At 37.6% G+C, this 23,307-nt stretch overlaps 1 protein-coding gene across 1 annotated transcript in view; it reads right to left on the reverse strand.

Moving 5' to 3' along the window:
- TAB3 (TGF-beta activated kinase 1 (MAP3K7) binding protein 3) overlaps positions 1 to 23,307 on the reverse strand; it is a 39,428-nt gene that overhangs the window by 9,714 nt on the left and 6,407 nt on the right. Inside the window, exons 2-3 of the mRNA XM_026047297.1 lie at positions 3,026 to 3,214; positions 640 to 2,092 (exon numbers count right to left, since the gene is read on the reverse strand). Coding sequence (XP_025903082.1) covers positions 640 to 2,092; positions 3,026 to 3,127 — 1,555 coding nt within the window. The 5' untranslated portion in view covers positions 3,128 to 3,214. The remainder of the gene's footprint in view (positions 1 to 639; positions 2,093 to 3,025; positions 3,215 to 23,307) is intronic.

The raw sequence follows: 23,307 nt of genomic DNA on the forward strand, positions 1-23,307 counted from the left end.
ATTAAGCCTATTTTCTGTCCCTAAGCAACAGAATGCACTTCCTAGGATCTGTAGAGTAAGATCTCTGTCCTCATTGAAAAGTGTAAGCAGAAGAGCATTTCTCATTTTTTTTTTTTCAAAATAATTATTTTAGTTCCTCTTAAAAATCTATGGTTTGCATTGACATGCAACATAACTCAAACTGCAAGYGACCTCTCTCTCCTTTTTTACTTAGTAGTCTTCAACCTAAACTAAATGAATTCTAATTCATTTTGGAAGTTATGCTGCTTCAGGTTTTATGCAATACCACACCTTGCAGCCAAACTAAAGATAATGAAATCTACACATAAATTTATGTCATAGTTCTTAAAATCAGAATCGACAAACTCAACATGTGACATATAAACAAAGTACTTCTGTCAACTGCAGTAGTCTCTTAAGAAATGTGTCACGTCAAAACCATGTCATCTTTAAGAACCTCAAAAATACTGTTCATATTAGATTGAAATTTGATAGAAATGGAACAAACTGTCAATAGATGAATTTGATGCAAGTTATTTGTGTTTGCCTCTGTACAGATTCAGTATTTCCCACCTGAGTAACAAATCAAGCTGAGAATGCTTTGTACGGTAATACAATTTGCAAAGCAGAAATATTTACCTTGAGTGTAAGCATAGTCATCTGATCCAGAACTAGAACTTCGCTGGTATTTATGGCTTCCTTTTTCTCCTCCACCTCCTGGGACTACAGAAATAGGCTGAATAGGCTCTGGCGCTGCAGAACGCTCTTCTTGGTCCACTAAATTTAAAAGATTCTCAGTCGGTGCTCGACCTACTGTGATTTTAAAAATGGTTGGATTTGGCTGAGACACCAGTACCCGAGGAGACTGTGTTGGTGCACCTGCAGGTCCGGTCGGTTGAGTGTAGGTAATATATACTGGATTAACGCTGAACGGAGGTTTGGGCTGACCTGACATACCTCTGGATGGAGAGCTTGAAGGAGGGGTGGTGGCTGTATACAGTGGGTGCTGGTTTCGCTGAGATGGTTGATTACTTATTGGAGAAGGACTTCTATTCATTGCAGTCCCGGGTCTTTGTGGTGGCTCAACGGTAATTTCTATTTTATTCATGGAACCTTTGGATAAACTAGGCCCACCATAAGGAAGATACGATACTGAGTGACTACCTTGTTTTTGATAGGTCTGGGATGCTTGCTGATGATATGGATGGGGTGGCACAGTTGAAGGACTAGGTGGCATGAAAACATGTGAAGTCTGATGACTCAGCTGAGGGGGTTGAACTTGGTGCTGAGGAGAGCCAAAAGGAGAGGGACACTGGGATGCCGGTGGTGATCGAAAAGCTGTCTGAGGAATCTGGGGTTGTTTAGGAGAATACTGAGAAGGCTGATAATTCTGTTGATGTGGATAGACAGGGAGAGGACGTGGAGTATAATGTGGAACTGGGCCCTGTGGTGACGAATGCCACTGTGTATTCTGAGGAGTCTGTCGTCCTGAAGAACTTTGAGATGTCTGTCGTATATAAATTGAGCCAGGAGTCCCATAAAGATTGCTTGGAATCTGTGGAAGAATTTGTAGAGCTCTGGGTACACTTTGTCCAGAGGGGAGGTTTTGTGATACTGTAACAGTAATGGGATTTGTACTGTACCGAGGTATGTGCATATACGTAGGAGGAGGGCCTTGCATAGCAGACGTGTTCATTCCTGGTTGTATGGAAGATGGCTGTGGAGGTGGCTGTGGAGGAGGAGTAGCTGCATTTCTATTCTGGTCATTCATGAAAAATGGATTGTAATTAGGAGAAGCTGCCACAACAGCGGGAGCAGAATGTGGTTCTTGAACTAAGCATATCAGCTGTTTACCTGCTGTGCGTTGCGGATCAATATGTCCATCGCTTGAGCTATGTACCAGTGTACGACCACCATTAAGTTGAGCTCCATCCCCTGCATGATAGCTGGTATGAGGATGAATGCCCAGATTAATGTGCAAAAGGCTATTTCTATTCATTCTGGTGTCATCAGGGCTGTGGTACTCCATATATAAGTACTTGTTGCTCTCCTGTGCAAGGGCTCGACAACAGGCATCTAGATTGTTGTTGTTCTAGGAATAAGAATGAATGTCTGTTATCACTGAAGCACAGAAAAAGCACCCACTGTTCACAGTATTCAACAAACATTCAACTGAAGCTGCACTTAAGCCCATCTTGAGTACAGTGAGGGATAACTTTTCACTGCTGCAGGTGACACAACCATGAATTTTGAAATTCATGGCCATAACATGCAAGGAGTASAGACTGCATGTTGCCTCTGAGCAAATGCTATGGTGACACTAGCTACTGCATGACACAAAAATCCGCAAGACTAGGTTAGGATAAAGCAACTTAGAGCGCTTGGCATCCTCTGCAAAGAGTAGGTATGTCTAATAGGTTACCTATTTCTAACAACACAAATCAAACTAGATCAAAACAGAAGATTCTGTAAAAGTCCAAACAAAATTACAAAGTGATTTAATAACTTGCAGAATCAATTCAGCAACTTCTGCTTTGACTTTGGTTTGTAAGTAACAGCTCTATTTTTTTTTAATCTAATTTTGCATGACTTCTTCCTTTCTTCTTTAGTAGTGTTTATAGAATCTAGACCTGATTTGTTTTACTGACTGCTTACTGTTTTTACCTGTATCTYTTTGTTTACCCAAGTATTTACTCTTTACATCAGTTTTTCTGGTAAGAACAGAATTTAGTGCCTCTAAAAAAATAAAATAAATAAAATCAAGTAAGTTATGTCAGAATAAGTTGCATGAAAGCATACTGGTAATTTATAAAGTCCTTTATAACCGCAACATCACTTCAACTTTCTTAAGAAAACCTTTGTTGTAGAATCTTTCTTGTTTTAGAAATAAAGTACTAGGAACAACTACATGAAAAACAAAACCATGATAATGAAAAAGCAGACTAAGTAGACTACTAAAGGTTTTTCATTCTACAGAGATAAAGTTACATAGACTCTTAAGACATTTTTAAACTCTTGACCATACCTGAAGCATGCACTGAGACACCACACCTTCAGGAATCTCAGGGAAACGTTGCCGGAGATCATGGAGTAGCTGCATATCGAGCTGTTGACTGCCCTGCGCCATGCCAGACTGGTGGTGTTCCAGATTATCAAAAAATGGAAGTCAATAGGCCTTCCAGTGATTATGATCTTCTGATGCTTCTGGCATTTTCTGTGAGTGAGAAAACATAAACAATTACTTCTAAGCAAACACAAAGCTTTTTCTTCACTCGCAAGTTGCATGTGTAAATATATGATTGCATTGCATTTCTAACTCTAGTTATCAAGAGAGACAAACATTTAAGTGAAGGAGTGGAAATCATCAAGTCTCAAATTATAATCCCTGAAGATTTAGCCTACCACAGGTAGGTCTACATAACAGTTCACTGGAATATGCTGGCGAACATCTTTACACAGCCCTATTGCAGCACCACACAGGAATGTCTTAATCCAACCTGCATGAAAGGAACTGTTATCAATTTACTCTCAAGGAAATTCTAGACAGTTTGTAGAAAACTGCATTTATCACAAAGCGTAAGTATTTTTGATTTTTACAAGATGCCACAAATAACAGTCTAAAAAGCTAGGCAGGCATAACTACCCGATATTCTTCTTCTACCACTTAAACCCTTTGCTCTTCKTATCATTGTATGCCTCAAAAGTTGGAAACTATTTCTATGAAACATGACAGGAAAAGGTGTTAAATGGAGTTCAAAAAGTAATTATTAGGATTATGTTAAGCATCTATTTATGATTTTTGTAAAGCAACTACTACATTCATACTAAGATGATTAATGAAAAGAAAAACTCTTTCCATTCTAGAATTCTTGTACTCAACAGCATGAAGATACTAGCCAAAAGCCAAAGAGCACTAGAAGACAAATGCTGTCTAACTGAGCAAAAACTTTTCTCTTTGTGATTCATGACCATAGCAATAATCACAGATGGCTAAGGCCCAGATAAAGATTTGCAAATACATTCCAGTATTAAAACTGTCCCATTGCCATCTTTCCAAAGATAAATGAGACATATCCTGCTGTGATTTAATAACTACAGTAATAAATTTACACTGTAAAATCATTGTGCAGTTCTGCCTACTCCAAGATGGCCACAGACCCCCGTTTCATTTTAAATGGAAACTTTTAAAAAGCTTCCACAGAGAACAATAGCTAAGGTGAAACTGCATCTACACAACTAGTAGGGTATCTTTTTTTAAAGCTAATTTTTCACACATCAAACATCCTCATCTGAATTCAAAGACACAAGACTTCTGAAAGACCAACTGACTCCAACCAAACTCTRTGTGTTTCTAGACAGCTCTCCTTCCAGGAGGCAGGAGTAGAAAGGCAATCCTGGAAGGGTCTGCTACCTGAAGAAACCAAATTTAAAATCCTTCTTCGATTTTAAATTTGGACAGTACAAGGACAGTATCTGAAATAAAAAATAATCATTTAATATTTCATTTGTACAACCAAAAGCTTTCACCATGTTCCTCTGTTCAAATGTAAATTCAAAAGATCAATAATCTCTGCATACAAGCTTTTGCAATAGTCTAAACTAAACATTACTTCAATGATTTTCCAAGTCATCCTGAAAATCTGTGGTATGTACAGCTGTAATGGCCAATTATGAAGTTATTGCAAGGAACCAAAATAATCAATCAGTTTTATCAAAGAATTCTCTTCCAGACAGGAGTTATGGGTAACAGACCTAAACTTTCCATACTCATTTTTAAGATTCAAAGCATCTCACAGTTAGCCAGATGGCCTCCAAAAATCTGGGAGAAACATGAAACAGTTGTCAGGAGAAGTGCGGACACAAAATCATTCAGGATTCCACAGATTCCCTGGTTACCATTATCCCTTCCTTGAGCCAGCACTTTGCTCGACCTGCTGTTGAGCCTTTGATCAACCCAACTCCATACTTTCCAGGCAAGTGGACCCCACACGGCTGGCACACAGAGAAGAGCTTAATGTTCCTCAAGAAGGAGGAGCAAGGAGCTCAGAAAGCCAGGAGGAGCTCCTTTCATGGGGAACGCACACAGCTAAGAGGGACAGAGTTCCTGCTAAGACTCAGGAGCTTGGAAATGGAAATAATGTAGTCTTGATTCTCTTGACAGAATGTGTTTACATATATTCAGAAGGAAATGATAACAGATGTAAAATGTTTTTTTTTTTTTTTTTTTTAAAGAATCACCTAAAATAAAGATACACAAATGATCAACGATAGTCAGTTGACAAGCTAAGTAAATGTGTATCATGAGAAGTGTTTTGAATTATGTACTGGTGTTTATATATGCAATTATAACATATGCAACAACTAAAATGATCCCTGAACAAATTTCCAGAAAATGAGTTAGAAAACTACTTTTTTTCAGGCCATATCAGTTTAACAGAGTAACGGAGGGGGAAAAAAAAYAACACGCAAGTAAATGAGTTGATTTGTAAGAGTCAACATTTCAAAAGCATCCTGCTTCTATAGCTTTTAAAACAAATTCCTTATCTTAAAAGAGTTAAATAATCTTTCACTTAAAAGTAAGAAAAACATGGATAGAGTTATGTAGGGTCAAGAAAATAACCTCAATTTTTCCTCTCAATACTAAAGAAAGAAATGTATTTTTTAAATTATATTATCCTGACTTCGAGTTAAAGCTGCCACTTGCTGATAAMAAGTGGCTCTACTACACAGTATACAGATGAATTCAATCCAGTATTTCTAAATTAATCTAATTCCCTCTCACTCACCACTGTTGATAAAAGTGTTGAAGACAACTTGTGGCCTTCAGATTCATATATGCAGTAGAAATATTATTGCTTAACATAGTTTTCTTTGCAGAGTATTTCCCCCACACAACTGACAGGCTTTTGAGAAAGGGCAAGAGAGGGCTGGAGGAAGCTGGCAAAGTTGAATGTCCTCATCTATATCTAAATATCATGGAAACTTGAGCACCAAGTTTTCAGATACCATGTAGTTTAGGCCAAAAAAAAAAAAAAAAAAAAAAAAAAAAAAAAAAAAAAGTAAAATCACATCAGCTGCTTGATCACGGGCTCTTTAGAATGCAAAATACATTAGTATTATATGCAATTTAGTACACAAAGTGATGAACGTATGTATTTTTACCAAGCTAAGCTGTGACTTCGAATTTAGTGACAACTTATTCTTGTGCAGTAAATATGAAGCAATGAATTCAATAAACAGTTATACAATCTAAACTCATGACAGTAGCCCCTATACCCCTATTATCTGTTTAATTATCACAGGGCAACTTACAACTCATATCTATTTATCATTTGCTACTGGCATTTAGGTATAAACCTAAGCCTTAATCTTACTATCATTACTCTTGTTCTGAATTGTACAGAAGAACACAGCTGAAATATTCTCATAGAACAAAAACTTTCCTTATTTTCCAGGGAAAACTGTAAGGCTAAATAATGCATGAAGGCAGGAACTGAGAGAGCAGAAATTAAGAGATTTAACATTCAAGAGATACTAAATTCTGAAACTCATTTTCATTAATCTCAACATATACAGAAATATTTTCACCCAAAACTACAGTATGATTAAAAAATGAGATCAGAAAATAATGAAACCAAAAGAAAAATATTACATGAAATAATTTCTTATCAACATTTAACACTCATTTCTAGTCACTTTACTAAAACAGACACTTCGTTTTCAAAGTCAAGCTAAATTAACATTAAGCTGGCTACAGCATGAGTTCTTACTTTGAAATGTAAGAACCTGAATACCATTTAAAATCTTTTTCTCAAAACTTACTTATTAAAAGGAAAAAGGCTGTGAGTGCCTATTATGAACAATATTCAGTTTTCTCAATGCAATTTCTATCCATGTTATGTTTCTCTCAGTTTGGTCATGATGACAAATCGTGATCATGGTCATGACATTCTTGAAATTACATTTTCAATACTGTCTCCATATTATTTTGTTTTTCTGGAGTTAGTCTTGAAAATGTTACCCCCTCATCTTTCCAGGAAAAATAACAGGAAAAAAAAAAAATCTCTAATCTCAAAGGCCACTCCTGCTCCAAGCACAAGAAAGCTAACATTATTAAACTTGCTCTATACAAAAGCAGTATTTCTAAAGTATACAGCAAACAAAGTACATACAGTGCCAAAGAAATAAGAACTCTTAGATAAATTAAAACATCTATTTCATAATTGAAAGAACCGTTTCTAAACATCTACTAGTACATTCATCTTTCATGCCTGTTACCTAAGATGTCTGGAAATAATCCAACCAAAGTCAGACAGCTATTCAACTAGGGTGGTGTTCTTTACCGGGCACAGCACTGAAAAGACCTTCCCAGCAATCTAGTATTTTCCCTATATTGATATTCATTTTATTGTACTACTTTAGCGTAAACAAAAATATCCTAGCTGCATTAAGATTAGCCTATACATTGTAAGTATGTATCTTTAAAACCTGCAGCACAAAAAAAATTCCCAGGTAAAAGTTTTCCATCACTCACAAAAATAAAATATCATCATGTCTTCCAAATAATAATAAATGCTTTAGAATCATCACTGGAAATTGAAAAATTGTGATGCAAGTCTCTTGAAACTGCCAAAGGGAAAGAATTTCAAAGTTTTTATTTACATTTGCACATAAACAAATTGAAAGCTATTCATTGATCCATGCATTCATGTTGGTCTTCTGAAAGTCATTAACCTCTAAGCAAAGCCTTATGCTGAGGAGCCTATGCTTAAGAGGCAGCCATCAACTTAACTTCTAGAAGAGACAGGCTGACAAGCTTCTGCTGCCTCCACAGCCAGAGCGGAAGAAACTGCACTTTAAAACTTCAGGTCACTTTCCCATGATTCATTCAATAATGTCCTCTACAAATACTATTTCTGAAAATTATGATTTTAAGTAGTGAAGGCAGCCAGCTCTATACAACTGCTAAGAACACAGCAGTTCAGGAGGTCCTATCTCCTTCATCTCCCTTGTCACATCAGTTCTGTGCTTGAGAATACTAGAATTCCACTGTACACTGCCTGTCTATTGTAAAACATGAGCAGACTGGAAAGTAACGATGAATTCCTTTTTCAGAGACAGATCTAGAAAGCACCAAAATGAATTTTTTTTTTTTTTTTAATTTCTTGCCAAAATAAATAGGCTTTTGGTGAATGAAGTCTACATTTCTAAATGATCACATCCTGATTCCCTTCCTGAACTTGAAGGGAGGTAGATAATTACTGTTCTATGTTCAACAAATACATGCAAAATGCATGCAAATACAAATACATGATAAAAAAGCTGTAAGAGAGCAGCATTTTCATTTAAAAAAAAACACACACTCATGAAAGACACAATATCTGAAGAAGATTCCAACAGTTTTACCACACCAGGAATTAAGTAAGCAAAAAGATGGTCATTAACACCCCATCCCACTCTCATCTACTATTTAGTAGGTATCTGCACCTAATTATAGCCTTGTAAACATTCCTGGCATATGATCTGGCTGCAGATGCAATCATGTAATCTCACCTCTAATCCTTGGGCAGCCTCTGGAACCACTACTGGCTGAAATTCAAAGATAACAGCAGTAGTCCTATTAAAGTGGACTGCAGATGGTTTAAAATCATACACTGCACTGAGAATAATAGGGAGCAGTTTTGCACATTAAGTTTTCATTTATTTAACTATTCAAACAAAGAAAATCAAAAAGCAAGCCATACTACAAACGCTACACCATTCAGATCAACCCCACTAACTCTGGACAGCTCCCTTGGCAGAGGAAGGCAAATGCTTCTGTGGCACCCTGACACCTTTACAGATGCCACCTAACCAAAAGRTCTCAAAGCTCAAATACAAGCTGAATTGTTCTAAGAGTGTCAGCACAGCAGTATTTTCCTCACAGCTGTCTTCACTTACAGCTACACAGTGGGGTTTTTTTGTTTTGTTTTTCTCCATACACCATGTTTCAACAAGAATTACTTTCCCCACGTACAGTAAAGCTACCATATTTTATTAGCTGACAACATACAGCTAAAAACTTCTCTCCCATCTTGCAAGTCACAGCGACAATTTGTTACAGAAGCTTTCTTATCTCCAGGCTGCTACATCCCACAGCTTTAGGAGTGTGCTGCCTCACAGACTGGAAGCAGGCTAGGAAAGAAAYGTAAAACAGAACTTAAAGACTTTCTTTTTTTAGTTCATACTGACACACAGAGTGCACCAAAACATAAGGAAAGCAGGCAATGTTTAAAGTTGAGCTCACTTGCTGCTGTCACTGTTATGAAGAGAATGACTAAGACACCAAAAACATAACTGCATGGTTTGGCAGAATGTCTTATTCTTATACAAGCGCACAAGTGTTCAGATTCATAAAGCTCCTGGATGGCTGGAAGAAAACAGCAAAGGATAGTGAAGAGCTGCACAGCAAAATAAAACTGCAAAAACAAAGCTGACAAGCTTTACTACTGACCAGCTGGTCTCTTACATTGCAGTCAAGTTGAAAGCTCACATGCTAATTCTCAGCTTAATTTCTGCGTCCATTTAACCATGCAACAGATGAACTTGGTGGATTAGAACAGCTCAAAGCATTGAAATAGAAYGCAATTCATTTTCATCTATCCTCTATTTTTGAAGCAATGATAAAAAAAAAAAAAGAAAAAAAAAAAGGAGAGAGCTTACAAAAGTTTCTAAACCCTTTCAGTTACAGCCAAAACACAGACTACAGAGAAGCATCAACTTCACAATTATTGTGACAGAAGCTATTTCGGTGTTTCTGACAGTTTAAAGAATTAAAGGAAACTCTCACTCAAGCAAAGCAAGACCGAATCTATTAAATAGACTACTACTTTTTGCTCTCAGCACTAYGTGATTAGTCACATACAATGATGACATTGTATGGGCACCTGCCTAATCCTTCAGTTGCACATCTGCAGTTTTTAGTCATGCTGGGAAAGCCTGCATGAAAATAGTATTTATTATATTATGAAAATACTATTTAAAGCAAACAAATGAAGCAATGCATAAATTCCTTGTTCTTATTCACTAGCTTATAAACAAATATCAACTTTATCGGTGTTCAAAAGCAATTTTCACAGATTCTACAAATGAGCAATATGATGATGCACTGAATATGGTGTCTTAATCCAACATGCAATTTCAAAGCCAGAGAAACTTGGAAAGAAAAATTCCATTTTTGGCACAACAGTGACACTGGCTGGAAAAAGGACTACAGCATAACAAGATCTCTTTTGTGATCTGAAGGGAAGCATGTTAATAAGATCTGTTAAGAAAATTCAAAAGTCTTAGGCATGTATTTTTCCTGCTTTGTACTTTGCCATTTGTTTTGCTCTTCTCCTGTCATCTTTGCAAGGCATCAGATCATCATCTTTGYCTGTCATCTTTGCAAGGCATCAGATCTAAACAGACTGGTGTTATCTATTTATTGTTCTTCTTATTCTATCAGAAGTAAAAGCTATCAAAAAAGTCACAGGACCACTATAAATAGTTTAGCATTTAAAGAGATATCATGGACAGAGACATGCCCATGTCTCTGACAAGAGACAGCCAATATCAGACAGAAAACAGCCAATATCAGACAGAAAATTTAGAAGTCTTTCACTACAAAAGCATAACATTTTCAGAACAAGTTAAACATTTGTCTGCAGCCTGGTCATGGTTAAATTTCTGTCCTTTAAGATAGGGCAATTATTTTCAAGCAGATCTTTGTCCAAACCAACTCTGCCAACGCTACCTTTTAGCGATTGAAATCTCCAGAAACTGAAAACTACTTCTGATAACTTCACAGTATATTATACCAGCAAACATTAAAAACTGAATGACAGTGAGCCTGATACTCTGGAAAATTGATTTTTTTTTTCCTGACACTACAAAGTCTTTGACAAGTAACTTCCCTACCTTTTGTGATGAGGAAAATCATAATTTCAATCATAATATATTTAATAGAAAGTCTAATTTCTTTCAAGCAACTAGAGGCAGCTCTGTAATGAAAGCTTCTATGGAAGCAAAGTTTCAATGCAGTGAGACAGGTCAGGTACTAGGTACTGCGCAGAAAGGACCAATTTMCAGACCTGTTCCAGACAGGATCAGGTGAAAGAACTGTAAGCTCTAGTAACCACAATGACTGCATTATTGCAAGATGATCACAAATATCACACCCTTTCCCCGACACTAGAATACCTACACTAAAAAGCTAATACTGCAGGCTCTGAAGACTGAAGTTTTCCCAGATGAAAGGTTGTGTACAGGAATGCAGCKCTCCTGCACTCTCATTATCAAGACGACAACACAGTGTTTCTGCCATGCACAGTGTTAGCAACCAGTGTTACTTTTGTTTCYCTGACTGTATATTCCTCTCCTCAGCCCAAGAATCAAAAACTTAATTTCACATTCATCTCACTCATAGCAAGAGTAGGAAGTGTGAAGTAAATTGGAATAACTGGAATTTTAAATTGCAATGTCAGTGTTTAAAAGTCTATTTGCACACCAATACACCTTGCTTAGATTTGACTAGAGCTCTCTATAAAAGAATAGATTGTTTTAAACTACTTGCCTTGTGTCGAAAACTTAGCTAACAAATGGTAAAAAATACTGGACTGTCAAAATAAAAACTATGCCATAAAGCAACCTTCCTCCTCAGAAGTCTAATATTACTATTTCCCGGAGAGTTAATGTCTCATCATATTGCTGTTATTTGTAGGCCACCAAATTCATTCCTGATCAGCTTGACAGGAGTTAAACTCTATTCTGAACTAACACTATTGACAGTTCTCACACAAGGCAAGTGATTTTCAGCATTGGCTCTTGCTCCTACATCACAAATGTACTGCTGCATTTTGAAATTGCTTCTAAGATGTTCACAACAGGTTTGTTTCAAAATGAATTTTTACAAGGCAAAATACAGTGAGTCCTTCAGCAAGAGACTTCTGCAATATGACACACTGCCATTTCTTTTGCAGGAGTTTCCAGGATTTGCTGAAACCAGAAGTTTAAAGATAACTAAAGACAATAACTGTGATTTTAAAAAAAAAAGTATGAAACTGTCATGTGGCTTTGATTTCCCACATAAAACCGATAAAGTTTTAGCATGAACCACACTCAAAATCCACTGCCACACGTTCAAATTTCTACTCACATAATCACCATGTATTCCTTACTTCTGTTTACTGGCTTCCTTTGAGTTTGTCTTCCTCCAAATAAAAATGCTTCCTCTAAATAGATAACTGGAGGTGCTATTCAGATATCTAAATTAAATTACAGCCCATTTGCTGAGTAAAAGCAATGTAATCAGGTAAGTCCTCTGAGACTGCTTACATTTCCTAGAAGGCACAYGGCTGCACGTCACACATTCAGGACATAACATTTGAATTTTTAGCTAGTTACTGTTTACACAGGCAACTCAGAATAAAATATTTCACAAAGAAGTTTAAGTTGGACAACTCTTATCAGCTTAAGCTCCGAGAACTAGAAGACTGAAATTTTCTCATTATGGTCAACCATGCCACAAATTAGCAACAGTCAGTGAACAATGGTAATAGAATCTTTCCAAAATAAAGTAGGATTAGTATCAGTTCTACTGCAGAAAATATTTCTTTTGCTATTCAAGCACTTCTAAACTCAAAACTAAAATACAATTGAGATAAGTTTTCCCTTGAAAAAATTATTTGCAGGAAACCTATTTTTCCTCTTATGCACTCCTTCAGCTATATGCAGGTTCTACTGGTGCTTTTTCCAAAAGGAAAAAAAAAAAAAAAAAAAAAAAACACTTCAGGATCACATGGATAATTTAATTCCCAAGCTGTGAAAAGGTGAGTGCAGTAATATTTTAGAAAAAATACTGCCAAACACATTTCCTGCTTCTGAAACATCACTGAAAGATTTTTATGATGTACTAACAAGAGTAACAATGTAACAGCAACAAACAAAAGTTTAAATCATCACACTATCTGATGAGCTTCTCAAATGTTCATGAGACAAACTTTGAAAATATTCTGTATTAAATAGAGTGACTAAATAAAGTGTATTAAATTAAGTACCAAAGATTTTTATTACAGGCTAGGATAAAGACAACAGTTGTAACACACTTTCTTAAAGTTTAAAATTTTGCTGCACTAGTAAAGCGAATGATCACAAATTACATTTATACCTGTAAAGTAGTATTTGGTTACCTGCAGAAAAGAGCTACTAACTAATCCACATTTCAATTTAAATCATCTCTGTAAGTTCATTAGAGGCCTGTCTGGCAAAATAACACTGACATTAGAGATTTGTCTGTACTCGCTAGTTTAAGGAAAACTCATACCTCAGAAGAAAATTGTGAGAGAAGGGAACAAAACTGAAAAGCATTAACACCAATGCAACACTATTTCTGGTCTGACTACTGCTCATGGCCTCTCCTCATGGCCACTTTAAAACTAGAAGAAAAAAGAAATGAGGTTGAGCAAGGGGAGAGTAAAACCYCAGTTCTGGATCCATGGCACAAACAGACTAACGGAGGATATGACTCTACACAGAGGAAACAGAGGAGGGAAGTGGAGAGGAGAATATGAAGGGGAACAAAAAGATACAACAGAAACTGGGAGGAAGCAAACATAAAAGAAGGAACAGAYAGAAGTTAATACAAAGCAGTGCAAAAAGCTCAAGAACAATAGAGAGAAACATGAACAGAACACTTTAATTACCAGAGAAACAAAAACTTCTGTTTTTTAAAATTCAATTTTGGTTGCCTGACTGCCTAAGCATCTTTGACAAGTCTAAATGCTGTAAAATAATGTGAAAGATTTATACAGTATGTCTGTACAACAACAGTGTGGACTCTGCCTATTTTGCAATATATTTTAGAAGACATATAGATGAATATGCCTAAGTCTGTCACAACAGGTCCTTTCATGTTTGTGCATATATATGTACCTGTATCAGAACACGTCTGTGTATTTATGCCTACATATATGTGCATGTTGCCTATAGATATATATAGATATAAAAAAAATACAATGCTGTACAATGTTGATGAATCAATCACACATAAGAAACTGCTATACCAGATTTCCTAGGTAAAGAGAAAAGGGATGTTAAAACAAAAGCACTGCCTGCCAAATAAAATACACACATACACACATATACATATATATCTCCAGATGCCATATCAGCTCTAGATAGATGTTTATTTAGGAGTGCTTTAAAAATGATTTTGGTTTATGTMATTCTGTTTCTCTTCTTCTAAGGTCATGTTCATCTTCTATTACCATAATTTTAAGATGAATTTTTTTACCTCAGTTTAGTCCCAAGCCTTTCTGTGGAGATATAACTTGGATACTAGAAAAAGGGTGATGTTTTTAATGCTTTCATTCTGCACAGGCTTCAGCCTTCTATACACAAAATTAATATCTAATATTAATACAAAAAAAAAAAAGTTTGTTGAAAAGAAAGCCATGAGTTTGTTTCCCTCTTCCCATATACCACCCTATACAACAGCAACTGTGGAGAGAATGTTTAAATAATCAGTTGTTGCATCTGTCTGTGGGATTGTTTCAGTGGCAAATCTCCATGAGGAAGTATATATATTTCAGAGTCACTTATTCCATAATCTTAGGCCAGAAATAGAACAAGCCAAAATAGATATGGAAAGACTGGAATTTCAATAAAATTGTTCATTCTAAGATGCACTAACACGTTCCTGCCAGAATTCTTGCACAGCTTCAATGGGCTTGAGCAGCATCCAGTGGCTTAATTTGACAAAGCCTTAGAGTGTCCTCTTCCTTACAGAGAACCTGGCACAAAATCAGGTATTTTAATGCCAACAAGTGCAGTCTGAGTGACTACAGATAACAGAGGCAAAAGGGCAGACACCAACACTGAACTTTTTTTCAAATCATATTCACTTCCACTTCACACTGCCAAGTAACTTGTGCTTTTCTGTGTCCTCAGAAAACTAACTTTTCTGACAATTTAACAGGATCTTTATGAATCTCAGCTACATGCAATCTAGTATGAATTGCCCATGAGGATCATGCTTGCTCTCTCCCTACGAAGCTTTAAGCCCTGAATCTAACTGGTTAACAAAAACTACCCTTGCAATCCTCACGCTTCAGCTCCTTGCTGGCATTGTCCTCAAAATGGCTCAGCTGCTGGGCCACAAGTGACATTTGTTTTTCTTGGTTTGGTACCAGGTTGGGAAAGTTCAGACCCAAATGATAAGATCAAAGCATTTTGTGACTGGAGCTTGATGTATAGCTGAGTAATAAGACCAATTCTATGATGACAAAGAGTAAACAAGCTACTATATATTCCTCATAAAAGTCATGATGCTGTCTTAAGAACTCTGGCTCTGAGAAACAGGGCTTACAATTGAAAARTTACAAGGAAAAAGGCCCTTTAGTGCTAAACAGTCTTTCCACAGTTAGCAATTCACGGCTGGTAGAGAAAAATATGAGCAAATCTCACTTTCACCAATACAGCGATAACAAACTAATTGGAAATAGATGAGAACACAAGGCAAAAAGAATTAAGCATATTTTCTAAAGGCGACTTTGGCTTCTTTAAGGATTTCATTCAGAAGAATCTGCATTGACAATCTTAGTTTTAAAAYATAATACCTTTACTCTATATGAAGAATATTCTCCCAAATGAGAGTTAAAAATGCATATTAAGCACTTGCAGCTGTCAGCACCTAGCACTCAGGACAGATCATTTCTGCAGTGATCTGACCTGGTCTACTCCATTAAGGTTGGTAGGATAAACCACTCTTGATTTCATTTCCCTTTTAGGAAGCTATCCTCCTAATCCTGCTTTAGAGGAAGAAGAAAATAGGGATCAGAGACTGCACTAACTTTAAATAGCTACAAACTCATTCTACTCTTAAGGAGGTTCAGATTATTTTACTTCTCTCTCTCTTTCTCTCTCTCAAGCAGACCTCTCTGTGGAGAAGCAGGTGTCTCAGGGGTAACTTGGTAAGGCAGTAGCAAAAGAACTGCCTGAAATATTATTTACACTACTTTAGGATTTCTCTAATATTTTACTGTGCTCAGTGCTATTCACCCTCACAGGAATGGAAGACTGCAACCAACACCAATACTTTTGGGTGGCTCCTGACGCAAGCTACCAGAAACTTGAAGTCATCTTTCAACTGATGCAGTATGCCTTTGCTCAAAAGGATCTGAAATAGGTAATACTGCAGAATCTGTTAACAGAGTTACATTTTAGTATAGAATTTCAGTTATCTCTGACAAAGAGGATACCAAGCTCCATTCAGGGTACACATAAGACTTCGGGAACTCCACGGCCCACTAATTCTTCACTTTGTACATAGCTTTACTTAGGATTTTAATCTTAAATAAAATATCCTTTCATTATATATTTYGCCTGATTTTCAAGTTAATTAGAAAAATTTCAAAAAATTTTGAAAAGAACAGTTACAAAAGATCACACACTCCACTTGCCACAAATACTTGCTCCAGTAGAAGATCTCTTATTCTTTGTCTGAAAATATGTCAGGTTTCTAAAACTAACCATACAGGTTGATCAGAACAGTAGAGTTTATATACTTGAAAAGCAAATTAACTTGAATATAGAAAAAGTAGTCTTCTAAAGAGTTGCTGCCTGAACAATCAGTAAATTTCAAAGTATACCTAATAGTAAGGACATTTGTTCTGTGGTCACACATGCTCAAATTAACTGAATTAGCTCCAGGAAAAAAAAAAGCCACAAAAATAACTGTAAGTAAAAAAGGAACATTCCTTTGCATTACAAGGATGTAGTTTTGGCTATCATCTATTTATGTCAGAATACTTACTATGAATATCAAACTTGTCAAATAATTACATGCCATTCTAAAAGAATCAAGGAAAAGCATGTTTAAATTGTACGCAGAATTAGAAGTTTTAATAATTTATGAGGTACTACAATAAGCATTTTTTAATATTCAAATGATTACATTTTACTTTCAATTAAGAGTTGAACTGCATCTATATTTGAATAACCAATTTTATTTGCCTATTTTTCATTTTAAATGAGTTTTTAAATCACTAGAGTTAAAAAGTCTCTTTAGAAAAGATTATATAACAGAACAGACATCATGGGCAAATTTGGGAGTCAGTAGATATACGCAACCACTAACAAGTTCTTTAGTATTAGAACTTCTCATTAAGAAGCATCACCTAATGAACTACAGAGCCCAGATAAGAGAGAGATAGCCAGGAGAGAGGAAGACCTCCCACTGGTCGAGGAGGATCRGGTTAGAGATCACTTAGGCAAACTGGCCATCCATAAATCTGTGGGCCTGCATTGGATGCACCCTACAAGTGCTGAGGGAACTGGCGGGAGTTATTATTCAGCCACTCTCCATCATCTATGAGACATCATGGASAGGGGGAGAGGTGCCAGAGGACTGGAATAAATCCAGTATCATTCCAGCCTTCAGAAAGGGCAAGAGGGAGGAGTTGGACAACTACTGGCCAGTCAGCCTCACCTCCATCCCTGGAAAGGTGAGGGAGCAGCTCATCCTAGGGACCATCTCTACACATGTCAAGGAAAAGAAGGTGATCAGGAATAGACTGCATGGATTCACCAAGGGGAAGTCATGTTTGATGACCCTGATAGCCTTCTACGAGGGATGATGGGGTGGATGGACGATGGGAGAGAAGTGGAGATTGTCCATCTTGACTTCAGCAAGGCTTTTGACATCGTCTCCCATAACAGCCTCTCCATAGGAAAGCTCTAGAAGTGTGGACTGGACAAGTGCACAGTGAGGTGGATTGAGAACTGGCTGGACGGTAGAGTTCAGAGGGTGGTGATAAATGGTGCTGAGTCTAGTTGTAGGCCTGTGGCCAGTGGTGTCCCTCAGGGGTCAGGACTGGGCCCAGTGCTGTTCAACTTGTTYATCAATGACTTGGACGAGGGCACTGAGGGCACCACGAACAAGTTTGCGGATGACACCAAGCTGGGTGGAGTGGCCGACACTCCGGAGGGCTGTGCTGCCATTCAGAGGGACGTGGACAGGCTGGAGAGTCGGGCAGAGAGGAACCTCATGAGGTTCAATAAGGACAAGWGCAGGGTCCTGCACCTGGGGAGGAATAACCCCAGATATCAGGACAGATTAGGGGTCAACCTGCTGGAGAGCAGCTCCACGGGGAGGGACCTGGGAGTTCTGGTTGACACCAAGTTAAGGCCAACGGGATCCCGGCCTGCATCAGGAGGAGTGTTGCCAGCAGGTCAAGGGAGGGAATCCCTCCCCTCTGCTCAGCTCTGCTGAGGCTRCACCTGGAATACTGGGGGCAGTTCTGGGCTCCCCAGTATAAGAGGGATGTGGAGCTTCTAGAGAGGGTACAGCGGAGGGCAACAAAGATGATTAAGGGACTGAAACATCTCTCGTGTGAGGAAAGACTAAGTGAGCTGGGCCTGTTTAGCCTGGAGAACAGAAGGTTGAGAGGGGATCTGATTAATATGTACAATTGTGAAGGGTGAATGTAGGGGCCAAGCTCTTCTCAAGGGTGGCCAGTGATAGGACAAGGGGCAATGGGTGTAAGGTGAAACACAGGAAGTTCCATCTCCACATGAGGAAGAACTTCTTTCCTGTGAGGGCGACAGAGCCCTGAAACACGCTGCCCAGGGAGGTTGTGGAGTCTCCTTCTCCGGAGGTCTCCAAAACCCACCTGGATGTGACCCCGTGCCACATGCTCTAGGTTTCCCTGCTTGAGCAGGAGAGTTGGACTAGATGATCTCTAGAGGTGCTTTCCAACCACAACTATTCTGTGATTCTGTGCAAAGGCCTTTCCAGAATGAGGGTAATTGCTCCCACCTATACATGAGTGCTGCAATCTATTTTATCTCCTCTACAAAGAGAGGTATATAAGGAATGATAAGAGCAAGAGGGTATCCAATACACAAATGCTTATACCTTTTTTTCTCTTTTTTTTTTCTCTGCATTTCAGGTGTCATATCTGAGAATAACAAATAAACAAACAAAAAATGCAGAAGAAAGGCTTCTCTTGATACTGTTGTTGAACTCCAAAAACAATAAGAATTGAAACAAGAAGCAAGCACAACACACAAAACAACCTTTAACTTCAGGAAATTCTGGAGGGGATGGGGGGAAGCTGGGGAAGACAGCAGAGGTGGAAGCTTTGTTCAGGTAAAGATTTATTAGCTTAAAATGCTTAGCTGGAGCACCAGCAACCATATTAGCTGTTCTCCAAGAGGCAATAAAAATTTTTGATGTATGGTCCAACTGTATTACAATTACTTTACAGCAGCAAAAATACACCATACTACTGAAAACTTGTTTCAACTTTCCCTTGTTTGCTTGTTCCTCCTGACACGCTAGCACGAATGTTTGGGGACCAAATGGTGACATGACATGAACCTTATTAAAGCTTAACATTTATCTACAAACCTCAAATGTTAGCTTTATTTGAAAGACTTCCTCAATTAACCTCAAAACCACAACAAACCTCGTGCCTTGATCAGATTCAAAACACAAAAACAGAAACAGGCAGCAGCAGGAGAACGAGGTGTGCTAGATCAAAATGACCATGGTAACACCTCACTGGGGGAATCTCACAAGCAAACTCTCCTTTTAGATAAGGTATAAAAGGCTGCTGCACTATTAGTTGCACAGTTAACAGCCTTCCTTCTCTCTGGGATACCCAAGTATTTCATAGTTGAGATAGAGGTAGGCTTTGGAGAAACCTGTACAGGTCAAAATTTTCTAAAAAATTTAGATAACATTTTGGAAGATAGATTTAAGTGATAGAGTAAATCGTATCCTTGTGACRTCCAAAGGACTTGTACTCAAGCAAGTGAGCAAGCTAAGCAACAGGGAGAGGTATGCTGTTTGTTTCCAACTTCCTTGAAAACCCTTTTTTTGTGAGTCTACATATATTTTTTTCTTACTTAGAAGAATGAGAAAAAACAACAGGTCTCAGCAATAATCTCTCTCTCACACACACACAAAGCTGAATCCAATTTGGTTGTGAAGGAAGGCCAGAGGATAGCAAACATGAGTCATGAAACAGACAGAATAACTGAAGTAATAGAGCAAGCTACCAAAATATCTGCCTTAAACTGGAGGAAAAGTAGTGTTTCAATATGAGGTAAATAGAAATGATACAAGCTTAATTCAGTGTCATACAARAACCTAAACAGCTAAAAACATGTTTACATTCCCTACAGATTAAAAAAGATCCCTCCCCAACAGTTACTCAGCAGAAAATTAATTGTATTAATATTATACTCTGAAGTACTTTATCATGCTTGACTACCTCTGAAGTTGTTTCGTAACACTGACACAAGTCAAAAATATGCTTAATAATAAACCATTTCAATTTTGATTTTTACACCTTCATAAACTCACTCAATGAGTAATTACTCATTTTTTTTTTTTATAGCTGCAAACAAAATTACCTGTTAAAGGAACCCTAGTTGAAATCTGTTTCTACAACTGCTCTACTGGTTTTTAAAAACACATTACCGAAACAACTACCAAAACATTTCCTGAATATTGCAAAAACAAAAGTTTTTTAGAGTACCTGTCTACTAGATAAGTCTTAYATGAATTTACTGCTCATAAACAAATAATGCAAAACATCATATTCTTCTGCTTGTTTGCATTTTTTAATTATAAATTTGATAAAAATTAAGATAAGATCACTCATTATTATGTAACATAGCTACATAATTGACAAATAACTTATCAGGAATAACTTGCCACACAAGTTTAAACAAGTGTCATACACTTGCCCACAAAAAAACAAAGCAAAACCAAAAAACTCAAACTCTTCAGTAAGAAATGTTCAGGAAAGCACACAAAAAGGGGTATTAGAGATCTAACTGCATTTCCCCTAAGCATATGAATTTTTCGTTCGCTAAAAAAAAAAAAAAAAACATCCTGAGTAACCTGTACCATTGTACCATAAATAGCTTCATTTAAAAAATGAGTGCAGCTTATGCAAGTATGCAGCAGTCATCACATTTTTTTTTTTTTACTAATAGCAATATAAAGAAAAGTGGCAAAAAAAAAAGTGTAAGCATGCTCAGTTCAAAAGGTAACAGTTGGAAGCAAATACTCCAAATACTGGATTTACTATGAACTACTACTAAAAAARAGTTTAAGCTCAAATATTTGGTAAAAGGGTAAACAAACACAAGAACTACAGCACCTCAATGTCCACTCTCAGGTAGTTGAGGGCGGGGGGAGGCAGGGAAGAGAGAGAGAAAAAAAGAAAGATTTGCCAATGTCATGACAGCCTAATCTTTACTGTAAGGCATGTTACTACTACAGACCCTGCAATGAGCTAACTGGCTTGATGGATGCTGCCAGGGCAGGGAATGCTGTTTGCCTTGACTCCAGGAAGGCTTTAGCCACCGTCTCCCATAACATCTTCAGAGAGGATGGTAAGGTAAGGCTAAAGAAGCAAACATCAGGTGAACTCAAAACTGCTTGAGCTGCTGGGCTGACAAGGTTGTGATGAGCAGCAATATCCAGTTTGAGTTAAGTTACTAGCAGTGTGCCCTGTAGGTCAGCAGCAGGGTCAATACTGTTTAATATCAAGGGATGATGGGACTACATAAACCCCAAGCAAGAGTAGCAGATACCCCAGAAGACTGAACTGTCATTCAGAGAGAACCTGATGGACTGGGGAGATGGGCAGAAAACCTCAAAAACTTCAAATAAGGGAAATGCAGGGTCCTGCATCTGCATTTCTAGCCCCAGGCAGCAGGGCAGACGAGGAGCTAATCTGTTAGGAAACAACTTTGCAGAGAAAGGCCTCAGTGTCCTGATAGACAAATTTGCCACAAGAGCATGTTACTGGCTCATGGTCAAAAAGGCCAGTGACATCCAGGGCTTCAATAGGCCAAGGGGTTACCAACAGGTTGAGGGAGTTGATTCTTTCCCTTTACTCAATACTGTAGTACAAGACAGACATGGACTTACTGCAGTGCACCCAGCAAATGACCATAAAGATGATTAAAGGGCTGAAGAATCTTTTTTTTTTTTTTTTTTTTTTTAAGACTGGCTAGCAGAGCTGATAGTTTCGTCTGCAGAAGAGAAGGTTCAGGGGGGAATCTTATTAATATTATAGATATTTCATGTAAAGCTATCAAAACTGGCTAGCAGAGCTGATAGTTTCGTCTGCAGAAGAGAAGGTTCAGGGGGGAATCTTATTAATATTATAGATATTTCATGTAAAGCTATCAAAAGGACAGGACCAGACTCCTCTTGCAGTATCCAGGACACTAGGCAATGGGAACAAACTGAATGACAAGGAAAAAAAAAAAACACACACAAACACACGCTTGTTTACTCTGAAGGAAATTAAATAATGGACCAAACTACCCAAAGAAGTTGGGGAACATCTATACTTAGATATGCTCAAAAGAAAATAGGATATGGTTCTGAGCAACCTTTTCTAGGCAACCCTGCTTGGACTAGATGAACTCCAAAGGTGCCTTCCAATCTAAACCTCAGTGAACATACTTTTTTTCCTCCTCTCCTGAATTAAAGACTGTGATTTTTTTTTTCTTTCTAGAGCTCTCTGAGTGRTCTATAGAAAGAATAGGATGGACTAAACAAAGCCTTCATATATACTTYAACAGGAATCAGTGCAAAAACATGGAAAGAGAAAAGGCTTGACTTTTCCTTTCTTGAATTGCATTCATGTAAGATGAGAGCTGCAATTTCTTTTGATTCTTTTCTCTTACATCCCCTCTCATTCAGTCCCTACAGATTCCAAGGCTACAAGCAGCAATCCCAACAATGACCTCTTCAGTGAGACCACAAAGGGTAATTTAAAAAAAAAATGTTTTTTTTTTTTATTTTTTAAATTACAATAGAACAGGCTGTCTTAGAGAAGATGCAAATTACTTAAAAAGTGAGAGAACAAGAGCCTCTTTCCAAGGAAATAGAATCTGCCAAACAGAAGATCCCTGGCCAACAATGTCAGGTCGGTCCTCCTGCTAGAAGATAAACACAAGTGCAAACTACACCACAATTACTAAGAAGAAAAGGTCCCACTACTTAATTGTACAGATAGGAACCAAGCAGTGCAACTTCTTGCCTCTCTATCCTGATCACATCTTGGGTAACATATGTTCTCAGGAGGCCTGTCACTCAGTTTTGTTACAACTTGTACAGAAAGCGGCATCAGTTCGGGAAGAGCAGCTTTCAAGCAACTGAGTGTTCCTCCAGAAATAGCAGTACTGTTTGTCCAAGTATTAGTGATGTCTGTGTTGCTGATACTACTGCCTCACTGAGTAACTGGAAATATCAGT

This window comes from Nothoprocta perdicaria, unplaced genomic scaffold (assembly GCF_003342845.1).
Source record: "Nothoprocta perdicaria isolate Ctin4 unplaced genomic scaffold, notPer1 scaffold_49, whole genome shotgun sequence".
Lineage (NCBI taxonomy): Eukaryota > Metazoa > Chordata > Aves > Tinamiformes > Tinamidae > Nothoprocta > Nothoprocta perdicaria.